General features: G+C 42.1%; 1 protein-coding gene across 1 annotated transcript in view; it reads right to left on the bottom strand.

The window, feature by feature from the left end:
• The window catches only part of LOC126188718 (lutropin-choriogonadotropic hormone receptor-like), a 379,983-nt gene that overhangs the window by 94,913 nt on the left and 268,242 nt on the right, over positions 1-16,828 (bottom strand). Inside the window, exon 9 of the mRNA XM_049930326.1 lies at positions 3,337-3,429. Within this exon, the coding sequence (XP_049786283.1) occupies positions 3,337-3,429 (93 nt within the window). The remainder of the gene's footprint in view (positions 1-3,336; positions 3,430-16,828) is intronic.

Here is a 16,828-nt window from a genome sequence, read left to right as displayed (position 1 = left end):
GTTCTTAGTCCAGTGCATATACGTGTGTTTCTGTCAGAGAAACTCTGACTCGTGTGTTTTGCAGGAGTTCGATTTATTGGTGTTTATTAGACTGACTCTTGTATTTTGCAGGTGTTCTATTTATCTTTTTTAGACTTTGACTCTTGTATTTTGCAGGTGTTTTATTTATAGGTGTTTTTTTTGTTGTTTTAGATGTTGACTATTGTACTGTTTTATTTATCAATGTTTGTTTTTGTGTGATGTATTAGATTTGTTTCGTAAATTCATTGCTGTGGCATTGCTTCATTTATCAGTCAGATAGCTTTTTATTCTCATTGAACTGTAATCGATTAGCCTTTGCATGGGGCATATTTACTGTGAGGAACCCCTTAAGGGTAACAATCACATAATTATTGTAGTTTCAGTATAATGACAGTGCTCATTGTTTGCTAGCTAATTGAAATATAGTAGAGTGATTAAATGAGTGCCACATAGTTATTTTAATTCTACAAATTATTAGTTTTATAAGATATAGAATTTTTTTGCGATAACCACTTTGTAAAACATGTTTTTTCTCTTATCATTTTGTTGCTTTTGCAGATTGTGCATTGTTATGTTCTGCTTTTTAATACCGATGTTATTTGATGTTCTTTTTTTAATTGCTGTGGCACCTTTGCTATTTTCATAAATTTTGCTTGTTAATAAACAGTCATAAATTTTCCTGTGATCAGTTGGCTCTTGCAATGAGAAAATACTGGTGAACTCCATAAGGGTAACAACCAGAAATTGTTTTCATATTAATGACACAGGGGCCATTGTTTTTACTTGCTGACCGAATTAGGTCTACACTACCTTTTAAATAGGTGTCACAGATTGTGTTCTTTTTTTTCTGTTTGAAATTGGTAGATTCTAAAGATGTGTTGAAATTATTGTGTTTTAGCAAGTAGCTGGTGTCCTTTTGCCTTTTTTTTTTACACTTTTGGTTTAAGTAGAGTGTGAGAAGCCTGCTTGGGAATGTCCTAGCATGGCCAGAAAATTCCCTGCACAGTCTTTTCCCGGAGCGTTGGGGTTATGAAAGGTCTCTGTTGGATTCCTTTCATGTTTAATTTCTTAAATCTGTTGTCATTTATGGAATAAATTCCTCTTCTAAATGTACTGTGGCGTTTCTGGCTATCTGGGAGGAGACTGAGCAGTGGAACGTGTTACTTTTACACATAAACAAGAACGATCTGTCACACTACTACACTTTAAAGCACAGTTTATATGTAATTCTTATATGTAATTCATGTCACACAGTCTCATACGGAACCTACATCCGTTTTCTTTTATATACTGTATATGATAAGATACTGTCATCCCCCTTCCCTTTTGTGTGAGAGGATGAATGAGCATATGTATTTCTAGTTGCATGCTTGAGGGTAGCAGACAAGGCTGTCTGCTAGAGAACAGTAGGACCAACGTCGGAACAGGTAGCTACGCTTCCTAAAAGCAAAGAGGTTTCTATCCTTAGTATGGTCCTGTCCGTCCGTTGTCATGTTGGTATAGGAAGCTGCCCCTCTGGCCACTTCCGTTGGTCTTTGTGAGCCACCCTCAGGAAGTACGCTCGGCAGTAGGGCAGTTGCAGTGTGGCAGTGGCGAGCGTCTGAAGTGGTAAGATCTCCGGCTAAGCGCGTGTCTGTTAAGTCCGTAGGACAATGGATTTCTTAAGTTCAGCCTAACTGAAAATTTAATCACCTTGATTTCAGGTTTAGCTCTAAAATATCTAATGCTATCTTAAACTGCAGCGGAGTGTAATTCTCGTGTTAAATTCAGATTATTTTGCGGTAGTTGCTTTGTTACTACTTTGTGAGTAAAGTGGAACCACGTGTTGATCAGGAACTCTAAGTTCATCAATCTTAAATGCGAATGTTTGTGTGATTATAACGTCTCGTCTTGACTATATTTTCAATATAGCAACTTTTCTTTATGTTCAGCTCACGTGGGGTGTACTTTGCGAGACCACTACCACGTGCTTATATAACTGTTTGACCCATCAGGTTAATAGTAAGACGTTAGTAACCAGTTCAAGGTTTTTCTTTTGTCAATTGCTTTTCGATCTAATTTATTTTAATTATCAAAATTATTGTGGAGTTGTACGCTTTGTGTAAACCAAGTTGACCACGTGAAGCATGTGGTGTAATCATCAAAGTAGCCCTCAGCTATTCTTTTTGCGAAGATTTCACAAAGAGTTAATATGAATTTAGTTTACCAGTGTGTGGTAATTACATGACGGACAGGATTGTGGTATGAACGTAATTTCTTTGGGTAAAAACTGAATCTGTTGGTTGTGATTAATTTCTTCTTGCTTATGTTTCAATGTTCTTCGTGTGTTATTTTATGAATGCAGTGTTGTATCCAGTATCCCAATCTTGGGTCCATATTTTATGTGTTCCGTAAAATTACAATCTCACATTTTTTTTTTAATCGTAAATAAGGCACCAGCTCAGTTATAACTCACGTATAATACGCTGAAATTTCAATGAACAATCTTAAAATAAATTTCCAAATATAAACTGATTTCTTTCTTTTTATTTAAATTATCCTTTATATATATATATTACCGGTTTTGTATGACTATTAAAAGATTATCATTAATGTTAGTCTGCTTGGTAAACCTAGACTAAATATCTGATGAAACAGTTGCCCAGTAATCCACGGTTAACGTCCCCAGACAGATCACGGCTTTTAACCCACTTTCATTGTCTATTAGCTCCGATTTCAGTATACCAAAATTAAAGTAACAATATTACAATTCAGCATACCAAATTAAAGTTACAATATTACAAGGTGACTCGATATTGTAATTGTTACAGCAACATCAAGTACCCTCTCCTCTCAACCCGCGAAGTTTCATTTCGTTTCATCCACTTCCTCTGAGTGCTTCGTTTCTCCTGTCAACCAGAGCAAATTTCTGTTTTAGTTCCGTATACCTACCAGAGACTTATCGGGTGATAACTGTCATGACTGATGACAGTCAGAATTTTCAGTATTTGTAGTTGTGTTCTAACCTCTGCTAAACTAATTTACATACTATTCCTAGTACAACTTAATTCACTCAATTCGCTAAACTCTACAATACAGCAGCGGAGAACACGCTGATGGATACTGTAGTGCTATCTGCCTTTGAAAAACAACGGAGGTTTTCAGTACTTACAAAACACATCCTACGTTTTTCTATGTAAGATCATGATAACAGCGTCAGACTACATACAGTATTTTTCTAATTATTTATCTTCCACTTTTAGTTAGTTTTGCTTGACCTAGTGTATCACAAATGATCTTGCAAGTAATACGTCACAGATAATGACTTGTATTTACCTCATGTCTGTGATGAGCAGCAGGGTCATGAGTCCCAGGGAACTGGAATGCACAGCAATGGTAAGGGTATGTCAGCAGCGCTACGCGGATGTTCTGAAACAGAAAAAAAAATTTTTTTTCAGCTGGGCTAATAATTCCACCTCGATCTGTGCTGGTTTGCTTCTTGCAGCATTTCATTCATAATGGTTATAAGTTTCTGTTCATCCCAAATGTAACGCTGATTCGTGAATCTTATCAGTGCATCTTTTTATGTGCGTTTGGATTAGGAAGCGTGCAAAACTGCGATTCCTCTGTTTGTTTAGGAATTCGTCGAGATTGTCGGTGAGGGCGGACAGGTGGATGCCGTTCATCTCCTTATAGGCTTTTAAAAGAGATTCTTGTTACAAAGAATGCCGCAGAAATTGTGATCACGTATTTCACTCGGTTGAGGACATTGTGCCCAGCAGAACACTTTATTTAATTTTCAATTACAACTCATCACTGGAAGCGACTAAAAAATTGGATGTTTTTAGAGAAAGTCTCATAAGGCTTGAAAGCCTGCTATTCCTTTTTAAATTTATTCCGAGCACGAAACTGATATAACTTCTCTATCGATGGCCTGTAAATTAAACTCCTTCGCACTCAAAATTTTGACCAGCTAGTAGATATTGACAAGATTTGCCTTCCCTTATAAGATGTTCGGAGATAGGAAAGACCTCCACAGCGCGATAATGAATGTTGCGGATCCTGAAGATTTGTTTAAGTAATACAAAATTACGCCCAATACACCTAAATTTAATAACTCAACCTGAAAGTACAGTGCATCCGGTCTTGTAGAGAGGGTGCATGCAATGGAGATGTAGAATCCACATCTTCTTGAAAAAGGCAATCACAATAGTGACACTCAAGCACGTGTCTCGAAGTTCTGAGCAGCTCGGTCCTACCTTATACCTGCTGTAATATGTATGCCAAGAAAGTCGATGAAAGCTTGCCTAAATAATGATTCCAGTGATGGTTGAACGTATTCCGTTGTGTGTGCTCACGTCAGTTATTACATTAAATAAAAAGTAAATGAGCTCATGAGACATGATCAGGAGACCATGATAAATTATAAGTGGCTTTGGGATGAGGAATAATTACACAGAAATTGGATTAATTATTGTTATTCGAGAAAACCATCACGATAGCTTATCAATGAAATTGCAGCTGTCCTGCGAGGGATCACATGGAACACAACTACCACAGATCATCAAAATTGGTCCCGGCGGAGGTTCGAGTCCTCCCTCGGGTATGGGTGTGTGTGTGTTTCTCCTTAGGATAATTTAGGTTAAGTAGTGTGTAAGCGTAGGGATTGATGACTTTAGCAGTTAAGTCCCATAAGATTTTTAAAAAAATCATCAAAATTAGAGCAAATGGAACCTGACATAATTTCTAATCCCGGTAGTAACGTGAACTATGATCTATATTCATGAGTGAATTAATGAAAGGCCGATCTTGCTCCTTGAATGTGGAACAAAGTCTCTCGCTCTGAACAAAGACTTAGTCTTTGTTACAAAGAATTCACATATACTAAGCTGAATGCTATGCTGATAGGATATTACACCAAAGTACGCTAGACAGCATACAGACTACAAATGGTCATCGATACGAGACATCACACAAAATCGTCCAATCAACAGAATCATGGAAAGTGCAAGAAGAGCCCACGCAGTACCACTACCTTCGTGGTCGATGGAAACAAGACTGTCTTTTTGTCTCTCAATCCACATGCGTACGCTGATTCAGATCTCAATCATACCGTTGTTTTAAAATATTTCGATAGGAAAGACGGATGAGCACACAGAGGGAAGGAACGTACATCTAAAGGTGGTAGTATGGACCATTCAGGAAGAAACGTCAATCATACTTTCGCAGCGATTGCCTCTATTCACGCTACTAAAAATGGTTCAAATGGCTCTTAGCACTATGGGACTTAACTTCTGAGGTCATCAGTCCCCTAGAACTTAAAACTATTTAAACCTAAGGACATCAGACACATCCATTCCCGAGGCAGGATTCGAACCTGCGACCGTAGCGGTTGCGTGGTTCCAGACTGTAGCGCCTACAACCGCTCGGCTACTCCGGCCGGTCTTCATGCTACTGAATGCTTTCTGAGAATAATTAATTGTAATTTATTGTTATGGAACATATTAAGCGAATAATTTTTTGTTCTGTGTTGCCCATATTATAGATATTGTTGAACGCTGTGACTGGTGTAAATAGAGAATGATTCGGCTATTCAACAGTTAATAACTGTTGACCGAATTTCAGAGGGGAGGGATTTTCACAAAAGTTTTACTCTAAGAACAACTTGCAGTTTGTTATAGCTGCACACTGATGGAGACGACTGAGTTTAGAGTGAATCTGGCACGCACAATTATTTCAGGCAAATGTCGTGGGTAACGTAAGAATTTGCCTATCGTAGAACACAAAAAGTCTGTTAACACGTAGACGTGAAAGTGTATTCAGCTTTAGTATTAAACCTACCCAAATCTGAGATGATCACATCTTAATCTTAGATTAGGTACTTTGGTTGTCAAAATATACTGAATACTGTGAGATAAGCATGTGGAGCGACTTAGAGCATCGTTAAAAGCACTCTTATCACCCGTTATCCACTCAAACGAAAGAGACGAACAAAAACATCGAAGCTGAAGCCCACAACGTACAGAATGGTAACAAACTTAGTGACATCTGTCTGGACCAGTGTCACAACCAGTGTGACAACCAGTGTCAGTTTCTCAGTTGCTGACAAGTCTCAACATATTACGCAATATGAAAATAAGACATCCTCGTAAGAGTCTGTCACACAGTATTCGATTTTATAAACAACTAAATGCGATTCAGTTATTTTACGCCGTTCTTAAATTAATCTTCTCGGTATATTTTCATTACTTTCATTTAAGAGAAAACAAAAATTAAATACAAATTCTTTATTTAGAGGCTTTGCAACCACCTTGAAATTAAGCAGGGAGCTGCTGGAGTCAAAGACGACTAATGGCAAGGTCGTTCCCCGTAAATTATTTCTTAACGACTTTTCAGAAAGGAGCGCTTTATCACCTGTCATTTCCAGCTACCCAGGCGTGAGTGCCCTTTTGTTTTTGTGGAGACTTTTACAAAGTACCATAATTCCACCATATATTTAATATAGCGAAGGTTACGCGATAATTTCTGTTACAAAATTATTTGTACGTTCTTTGTTCATTCTTTTATTGAATCTCGCATTACACTTCTCGATTTCACTATCTACATATACACTCCTGGAATTTAAATAAGAACACCATGAATTCATTGTCCCAGGAAGGGGAAACTTTATTGACACATTCCTGGGGTCAGATACATCACATGATCACACTGACAGAACCACAGGCACATAGACACAGGCAACAGAGCATGCACAATGTCGGCACTAGTACAGTGTATATCCACCTTTCTCAGCAATGCAGGCTGCTCTTCTCCCATGGAGACATCGTAGAGATGCTGGATGTAGTCCTGTGGAACGGCTTGCCATGCCATTTCCACCTGGCGCCTCAGTTGGACCAGCGTTTGTGCTGGATGTGCAGACCGCGTGAGACGACGCTTCATCCAGTCCCAAACATGCTCAATGGGGGACAGATCCGGAGATCTTGCTGGCCAGGGTAGTTGACTTACACCTTCTAGAGCACGTTGGGTGGCACGGGATACATTCGGACGTGCATTGTCCTGTTGGAACAGCAAGTTCCCTTGCCGGTCTAGGAATGGTAGAACGATGGGTTCGATGACGGTTTGGATGTACCGTGCACTATTCAGTGTCCCCTCGACGATCACCAGTGGTGTACGGCCAGTGTAGGAGATCGCTCCCCACACCATGATGCGGGGTGTTGGCCCTGTGTGCCTCGGTCGTATGCAGTCCTGATTGTGGCGCTCACCTGCACGGCGCCAAACACGCATACGACCATCATTGGCACCAAGGCAGAAGCGACTCTCATCGCTGAAGACGACACGTCTCCATTCGTCCCTCCATTCACGCCTGTCGCGACACCACTGGAGGCGGGCTGCACGATGTTGGGGCGTGAGCGGAAGACGGCCTAACGGTGTGCGGGACCGTAGCCCAGCTTCATGGAGACGGTTGCGAATGGTCCTCGCCGATACCCCAGGAGCAACAGTGTCCCTAATTTGCTGGGAACTGGCGGTGCGGTCCCCTACGGCACTGCGTAGGATCCTACGGTCTTGGCGTGCATCCGTGCGTCGCCGCGGTCCGGTCCCAGGTCGACGGGCACGTGCACCTTCCGCCGACCACTGGCGACAATATCGATGTACTGTGGAGACCTCACGCCCCACGTGTTGAGCAATTCGGCGGTACGTCCACCCGGCCTCCCGCATGCCCACTATACGCCCTCGCTCAAAGTCCGTCAACTGCACATACGGTTCACGTCCACGCTGTCGCGGCATGCTACCAGTGTTAAAGACTGCGATGGAGCTCAGTATGCCACGGCAAACTGGCTGACACTGACGGCGGCGGTGCACAAATGCTGCGCAGCTAGCGCCATTCGACGGCCAACACCGCGGTTCCTGGTGTGTCCGCTGTGCCGTGCGTGTGATCATTGCTTGTACAGCCCTCTCGCATTGTCCGGAGCAAGTATGGTGGGTCTGACACACCGGTGTCAATGTGTTCTTTTTTCCATTTCCAGGAGTGTATTAATATACGGTGCACATAACGTCATGACCGCCAAAAATTAAACGTGTTTAACAAATTATTGTTGCATACTCACATTATTTGTTTTAAGTAGACCCACCGCCATTTGACGGTATTGTTGTTTACTTATTTATGACCCAGGTCTCGGCTTTTTTTCCATTTTCAAGTGATTGAGTTTACGTCATTAACATATTTTGCAGGACGTCAAGTTAAAAATTGGACACAAATTAGGAAAAAACATTCGCTCCCCACGAAATGTCAGATGTAAAATCGTCATTTTGTAAAAAGATCAGCAGATAATTGTAGGAGCACGTCATTATGGGATCAGAAGTATCCGGACACCTGGCTGAAAATGATTTACAAGTTCTTGGCACCCTCCAGCGGTAATGCTAGAATTCAATACGGTGTTGGCCCAGCCTTAGCCTTGATGACAGCTTCCACTGTCGTAGGCATACGTTCAGTCAGATGCTGGAAGATTTCTTGGGGAATGGCAGCCCAATCTTCACGGATTGCTGCTCTGAGGTAATGTATCGATGTCAGCCGGTGAGGCCTGGCACGAATTCGGCGTTCCAAAACATCCCAGAGGTATTCTGTGGGATTCAGGTCAGGACTCTGTGCAGGCTATTCCATTAGGGGGTGTTACTGTCGTGTAACCACTCCGCCACAGGCAGTGCATTATGAACAGGTGCTCGATCGTGTAGAACGATGCAATCGCCTTCCCGAATTGCTCTTCAACAGTGGGGAGCAAGAAGGCGTTAAAACATCAAGGCGTTAAAACTGTGATAGTGCCACGTAAACCAACAAGGGGTGCAAGCTCCCTCCACGAAAAACATGACCGCACCATAACACCAACGCCTCCGAATTTTACTGTTGGCACTACACTCGCTGACAGATGACATTCACCGGGCATTCGCGACACCCACGCCCTGGCATCGGATCACCACATTGTGTACCGTGGTTCGTCACTCCTCACAACGTTTTTCCACTGTTCAATCGTCCAATGTTTACGCTCCTTACACCAAACGAGGCTTCGTTTGGCAATTACCGGCGTGATGTGTGGCTTATGAGCAGCCGCTCGACCATGAAATCCAAGGTTTCTCACTCCCCGCCTAGCTGTCATAGTACTTGTAGTGGATCCTGATGCAGTTTGGAATTCTTGTGTGATGGTCTGGATAGATGTCTGCCTATTACACATTATTAGCCGGCCGCGGTGGTCTAGCGGTTCTAGGCGCTCAGTCCGGAACCGCGCGACTGCTACGGTCGCAGGTTCGAATCCTGCCTCGGGCATGTATGTGTGTGATGTCCTTAGGTTAGTTAGGTTTACGTAGTTCTAAGTTCTAGGGGACTGATGACCACAGATGTTAAGTCCCATAGTGCTCAGAGCCATTTGAACCATTTGAACACATTATGACCCTCTTCAACTGTCGGCGGTCTGTGTCAGGCAATAGACGAGGTCTGCCTGTACGCTTTTGTGCTCAACGTGTCCCTTCAAGATTCCATTTCACTATCACATCGGAAACGTGGACCTAGGGATGTTTAGGACTGTAGGAATGTTGGGTACAGACGTATGTCACAAGTGACACCCAATCACCTGGCCACGTTCGAAGTCCGTGAGTACCGCGGAGCGCCCCAATCTGCTCTCTCACGATGTCTGAATTCTGAGATCGCTGATATGGAGTACCTGGCAGTAAGTGGCAGCACAACGCATCTAATATGAAAAAGGTATGTTTTTGAGGGTTTACGGATACTGTTGATCACATAGTGAATCTAATAAAAACAGTTTTACTTTTTTATTAATTAACTATTAGTTAACGATCTTTTTAGAAACTGATGATATTACATCCTGCATTTTGTGTGGAACGATAATTTTCTTAATTCATGGCCAATTATGAGCTTGATTTCTTGCAAAATAAGATAGTGGCATAAACGCAGTCACTTGAAAATGGCATAAAAGTCCGAAATCCTAGTCGTAATTAAATAAACAAAAATACAGTCAAATGGCGGCGTGTTCATTTAAAAATTATTGTATGACTGTTGCTCAGCAACATCAATAACTGTTTATTTTATTTTCTTTTTTAATAGCATTCATACTCTACAAAGTAAAGAACGAAAAGGCTATTTGAGCGGTAAAAAAGTTGCAGAGTGAGGGACTTTTCAGCCAAGAGCACGTAGTGGGACGTAGAGAGTCCTAACTGGGAACATTTGGGAGAGTATTTGCAACCCCGACATTTGCTTTACAGTGAAGGAAAATCACACGAAAACTTTGGTCATAAATGGGAGATAAAAACTATTTTTAATTTAGTTCTGGTATGATACTTGGAGTGGACAAAAATTGGAAACACCAAAAACACAGCACATTATTACGACTAACATGGTGCAGAAAACCCACTGGCATTGGAAACAGCTTCCAGTCGTCTCAGAATGGATTCATACGGGTCCTGAACAATATACCATTCTTCCTGCAAAATAGCGGCCATTTAAGGTAACGACAATGGAAACGGGTAGCTATCACGCAATCGTTTCTCCAAAGTAGACCACAAATGGTCAGTATCACTGCAGACTATAGTGTGAACAGGGGCCCTGCCGTGTTGCAACACAGTATCACCGTTAGGGAACAAACACTGTACCATGGGATCGACTTTATCAGGCAAAATGCTCACATAATTCTTGGCAGTAAGACGACCTTGCAATGCAGCCACGGAGTCCACGGAATGACACGTTATGGCCACCTATGTCGTCATCGAACCGCCTCTGCGTTACACTCTTAGGAAGTAAAGTCTAAGTTGGAAACCGTGTGCAACAAGACTCATCCGACAAAATTATATTCATTTATAGTCCATGTTTTATGGCTTTGGCGTACATATTTTCCTGTTACAAGCAGTGAATCACTGATCCGACGTAATGCACTCAACAACTGAACACGACTAACACGTGCGCCGCATTTAAGACATTGCGCATGTGCCGTTTACGGTCAAATACGGCAGGGCAATCTGCCTGGATGACTGGCACGTGCATATATGTTCAAGTATGCATTTCTCGCGGTGTTCCTATATTTTCCTCCAACCACTGTACGTGTGAAGCCTAATTTATGTCTGAGTGTATTTGATAACTTGTTTACGAAGTCGATAGCCGGCTTGACACGTGCTGTGTATCTACGGCTTACACACTCCTACAAGCTCACGGTTTTTATGCATTAGTGGGCCCGTTTTAGCTGCTGGTTATAATATAAGAACACTGATATCGCAAACATATGCCTCAAAATTATAACTGCACCTAATCACGTTTGGTTCAAATGGCTCTGAGCACTATGGGACTTAACTTCTGAGGTTATCACTCCCCTAGAATTTAGAACTACTTAAACCTGACTAACCTAAGGACATCACACACATCCATGCCCGAGGCAGGATTCGAACCTGCGACCGTAGCCGTCTCGCGGTTCCAGACTGTAGTGCCTAGAACCGCTCGGCCACTCCGGCCGGCCCTAATCACTTTTCTACACGCGCGTCTTCAAATATCGTCGCTACAAATGTGGATTATTACTTTAGTCGAAATAATGTAATCTTCATTGTTAATAACGAACGTCGTGTTTCCCTAGCCGTGATAAGATGTTATTCACTCATGTTAAATCAGTTACCTTACAACTTCACAATGTGTATACGGAACGCGTAAGTTAACTATGATTACGTGCGCACGGTCGTCCCATTAAGAGGGATTCGGCCTGAAATCGACGCTTTAGTCAGAAGTCAGTACAAGGGCTGAAGAGACTCTACAACGTTAGTTAATCCATTTGTGCTGATAAATAAATTACGTAGAATTTTATTCGCTGCAATAAACGAAAACCTACATCATCTATTTGCGAGTGCAAGTCAGCTATGAATATACATATAACAAATTCTAATTTCGGACAATCATGTTTAGCTTTGGTGTTATCCATTACGAACGTGAACAACTAAATGATAATAGGAAAAGAGGGTAAACAAGTTAAGCATTACATGACACGATAGTACGTCTCTCCCTCTCACACACATCAATCATCATCACCAAACATACGAGAAGAAAACAGACGAAATATGAAAACAAACTCTACAAAATTTTATCTGTGTTAAATCCAGTTCACGTTTGAATTAAAACTAGAGTTTTTTAAGACATTGAGCCTTTTGTACGTCAGGAGCTGACAGACTGATGGGAACAATGTATACTTTATGTATAGGACTACTTCGACGAAGTAGATGGCATAATCTCCGTAACCAGCTGGTGAATACCTCCGAAAAGTCGACTCTCAACTGAAAAGCGACGGGATTTGAACATCGAAATCTTTGTATGGATGTCACCGCGAAATATTCCGAAGCCAAGGAAATAAATTGACACAGAAACTCTCTCCAGCCAATGACTAGTGATTACATACTAAAGCTATAGACCTAAATAGGGGTTATTAAAGGAAGACGGAGGTTACTGACTACAAACAACTGTAAAGCCCTGATTTTACGGCAAATTTTTACTTCGTAAATTAGATTTTATTTGTATTATCCATTAGAAATTCCTGTTATATCATCGGTAAGTGAACCATCAGTCACTAAGTAAATCACGTAGAAGCAATCATATCGATCACTGTAAGGAAGAGCAAGTAAGAACGTGACCTGATGATCAGAAACTAATAATCATAGTTTATTAAAACAACAGGAAACTATAACAGATAAGCAGCATTTTCCCTCTCTTCTCACAGTATAAATTCTTTATATAACAATTACTCGTATTATATATAAGCCTCGGGCAGTTGAACCTTAACAGCCATAGCCTCCCGTGCCTCCCCAAGCTCCATCCACTCGGCAAATCCGCTTAATGTATTTGGACGAAAAGAAAAGAACCTTCTCCGTTCTCCTAACCCACAAACAATCGCTTTTACTTCTGAAAGGTTCCTGATTATAGCAAGTTACGCACGCCCAATAGCGGTGATACACTGAGCAAAATAACAGGCTGTCAACAATTTGCACAGAAAAGGTGGTACAGAAGCAGTCCAAAAGTTTATCCACGATTAGTTTTACATAAGGGTTCATTAGCTAAAGCAGTTTCTGAGATACATCATTGTATGCTCTGTACGAACAATTTGCGATATTTGACAAGTGCTGACGATCCAGAAATGTGATGAACGGGCTAGCAACTGCGCAGAATGTAATAGATATGTGTTAATAGTGTTTTCCTTTGACTCACAGAGTAGGAAATGTCGCTCTCGAGGGGAAATGCGTAAGGAGATCTCAGGTGGATACGTGAAACGCAATGCAAGACTCCGTTGCCTGATTGGAAAGTGAAAACTTACAGATAACACAGGGTACAGTTTCCTCTGGAATGGTGCCCATCGAGGTGCCGCTGTCACGAAACATGCAGCGCAGCGCGAGCAACACCTGGCCTGTTGCGTGCGGCTGCCAACTGAACTGGTAATGAAGAAGGAACTATTAGCCATTACAGCGAAACGATGTGTCTGTGAGAGGCGGCACGCCATGCACATCTCTGGCACGCGCTTCCAGCACGAGCCGCTCTCCGCTGTGAGCTGCTGCCATTCTGGACACGAAACATGCACCTCTCCGTCTCTACTAAGCAACTGTCTGGTTGTCATTTCCAAAACTATGGGGATTGTTGTTGTTGTGGTCTTCAGTCCTGAGACTGGTTTGACACAGCTCTCCATGCTACTCTATCCTGTGCAAGGTTCTTCATCTCCCAGTAACTACTGCAACCTACATCCTTCTGAATCTGCTTGTTGTATTCATCTCTTGGTCCCCCTGTAAGGGGTCCGTAGGCCCTGACTATAAATTTGCACTCGGCACAGGTCGACAGGGCAAACTATCGATTAGTGAGTCGTGTTGCGAGAGCGAGTGGAGAGTTGTGTGTGTAGTTCCCGTGTGGCGGGCCGAGCTGTGCGGAAGCCAGCGGTTGTTGTGATGCAAGGTTTACCGACAAAGGGAGTGGCCATCGCCGCGGTTTAACCCCTTTGTGTTAGTATAATTACGAGAGTGATCAGTGTTATTTCTGTGCCGTTATTTTGATTTCGCGTCTACCGCGCCGGCATTATTTTGGATTTGCAGTGTTGGATTGCAGTGTTGGATTGCAGTGATTGTATCAGCGTGTGACGAATATGAATAACGAAGAAGCCTGTGCTGAGATTAGCCGTTATTAAAAGTGTATGACGAAGGCAGTGGCTGTCTCCTTTTTCTTGTGTTCTTGAGACGAATATAGGTCTTGATTAGTGAAGCTGTGTTGGCGTTATTCTTGTCACCAGACATTTCATTATTACAGCATTTGAGAAGGACAAAGTGGAATGTAGCAACTCCGTAGCAGCCCATTCCGATTGCCAGTCCCATTAGGTACACGGTCACATTATTTAATTATTCATTTGGGCTGCTATTAGATCCCGATCGAGCGGGATACATAAAATACGGACGTGTTACACCCCTCTAAGATTTTTACCCTCCACGCTGCCATCCAATACTAAATTGGTGATCCCTCGATGCCACAGAACATGTTCTGCCAACCGATCCCTTCTTCTAGTCAAGTTGTGCCACAAATTTCTCTTCTCCCCAATTCTATTCAGTACCTCCTCATTAGTTATGTGATCTACCCTTCTAAGCTACAGCATTCTTCTGTTGCACCACATTTCGAAAGCTTCTATTCTCTTCTTGTCTAAAGTATTTATCGTCCATGTTTCACTTGCATACACGGCTACACTCCATACAAATACTTCCAAATAGTTGAAATGGCTCTGCGCACTATGGGACTTAACATCTGAGGTCATCAGTCCCCTAGAACTTAGAACTACTTAAAACTAAATAACGTAAGGGCATCACACACATCCATGCCCGAGGCAGGATTCCAACCTGCGACCGTAACAGTTACCCGGTTCCGAACTGAAGAGCCTAGAACCGCTCAGCCACCGCGGCCGGCTTACAAATACTTTCAGAAAAGACTTCTGGACAATTAAATCTATACCAGATGTTAACAAATTTCTGTTCTTCAGGGACGCTTTCCTTGCCATTGCCAGTCTACATTTTATATCCTCTCTACTTCGACCATCAGCAGTTATTTTGCTCTCCACATGTCAAAACTCATCCACTACTTTAAGTGCATCATTTCCTAATCTAATTCCCTCAGCCTCACCCTATTTAATTCTACTACATTCCATTATCCTCGTTTTGCTTTTGTCGATGTTCATCTTATATCCTCCTTTCATGACACAATGCATTCCGTTCAACTGCTCTTGCAAGTCCTTTACTGTCTCTGGTAGAATTAGAATGTCATCGTTAAACCTCAAAGTTTTCATTTCTTCTCCATGGATTTAATTCCTACTCCAAATTTTTCTTTTGTTTCCTTCACTGCTTGCTTAATATACAGGGTGAGTAACGTTGGGGATACGCTACAACTCTGTCTTACTCCCTTCTCAACGACTGCTCCCCTTTCATTCCCTTCGACTCTTATAACTGCCATCTGGTTTCTGTACAAATTGTAAATAGCCTTTCGCTCCCTGTATTTTACCCCTGCCACCTTTAGAATTTGAGAGAGAGTATTCCAGTCAACATAGTCAAAAGCTTTCTCTAAATCTACAAATGCTAGAAACGTAGGATTGCCTTTCCTTAATCTTTCTTCTAAGATAAGTCGTTGGGTCAGTATTTCCTCACGTGTTCCAACATTTCTACGGAATCCAAACTGATCCTCCCTGAGGTCGGCTTCTACGAGTTTTTCCATTCGTCTGTAAAGAATTCATGTTAGTATTTTGCAGCCGTGACTTATTAAACTGATAGTTCGGTAATTATCACATTTGTGACGATACATTATTAAATTACAAAGAACATACGCACATGCACCACATACAAATAAATTTAAGGCATGCAGGTACAAATTCGTTCCTCTATAGTGCTCTGCTTTGTATAACAAGAAATTGCACTGTCTATTTGGCAACCGATGTGCAGTTACTAAACATAGGCAACGATATCTTCAGGTGACCACTACGTCTTTAAACTATACAAGACAGGCGCAATGAAGGAAATATCAAGAAACCATGAATCTGATACCGCGTATTAGTACCACTGGTAGGAAATTATTTAATGGACATGCCATAGTGTAAATAAGGATACGTAGATCCACCTACACTGTATGTTCCGCTTGCGGAACTGCCTCAAGAGAGGCGGGCGCGCCAACGTAAAAGGAAACTGGGGGTATTCCGTTGTCAGGACAGAAGACGTAACAGCAGCGGTCAGCAGAGTTGAGTGCCTTCGAACGTAGTCTAGTCATTGGAAGTCACCCGAGTTTCATATCTATCAGGGACATTTCGGCCCTCCTAAAGCTGCCCAAGTCGGCTGTTGGTGATGTGATTGTTGAGTGGAAACGCAAAGTAACAACAACAGCTACAATAAGACCAGGGACCGTTCTGGTGTTGCAGAGGATGGTTGTAAGAAACTTTACCAAATTAGTGGAGTGAGTTTCAAAGTGCTGCTAGCAGTTCAGCTAGCAGTTATTGCGTAATGAGTTAAAAAGAGGGGTTACAAAGGTAGGAAAGCTCATTGTAACTCAAGCACTTGTGTAGTCCTCCGTAAAAGGACGCTTGAGGTGTAAAGAGTGACGCCGGTGGACAGTAAATGATTGAAAACGAGTAATGTGGAGTGGTGAATCACGCTGTACCCTGTAACAAACTGATGGAACGGTTTAGGTATGCCTGGTGAACGACACCTACTGTCACGCGCTGTGCCAGTGGGGAAGTAGTGAGGAAGTTGTGTTAAGGTGTGATGGTGTTTTTCTTGATTAAGTTGTCATTCC

The sequence above is a fragment of the Schistocerca cancellata genome, chromosome 5 (assembly GCF_023864275.1).
Source record: "Schistocerca cancellata isolate TAMUIC-IGC-003103 chromosome 5, iqSchCanc2.1, whole genome shotgun sequence".
Classification (NCBI taxonomy): Eukaryota; Metazoa; Arthropoda; class Insecta; order Orthoptera; family Acrididae; genus Schistocerca; species Schistocerca cancellata.
The sequence above is the reverse complement of the archived record's forward strand: the minus strand, read 5'-3'. Positions and strand labels throughout refer to the sequence as shown.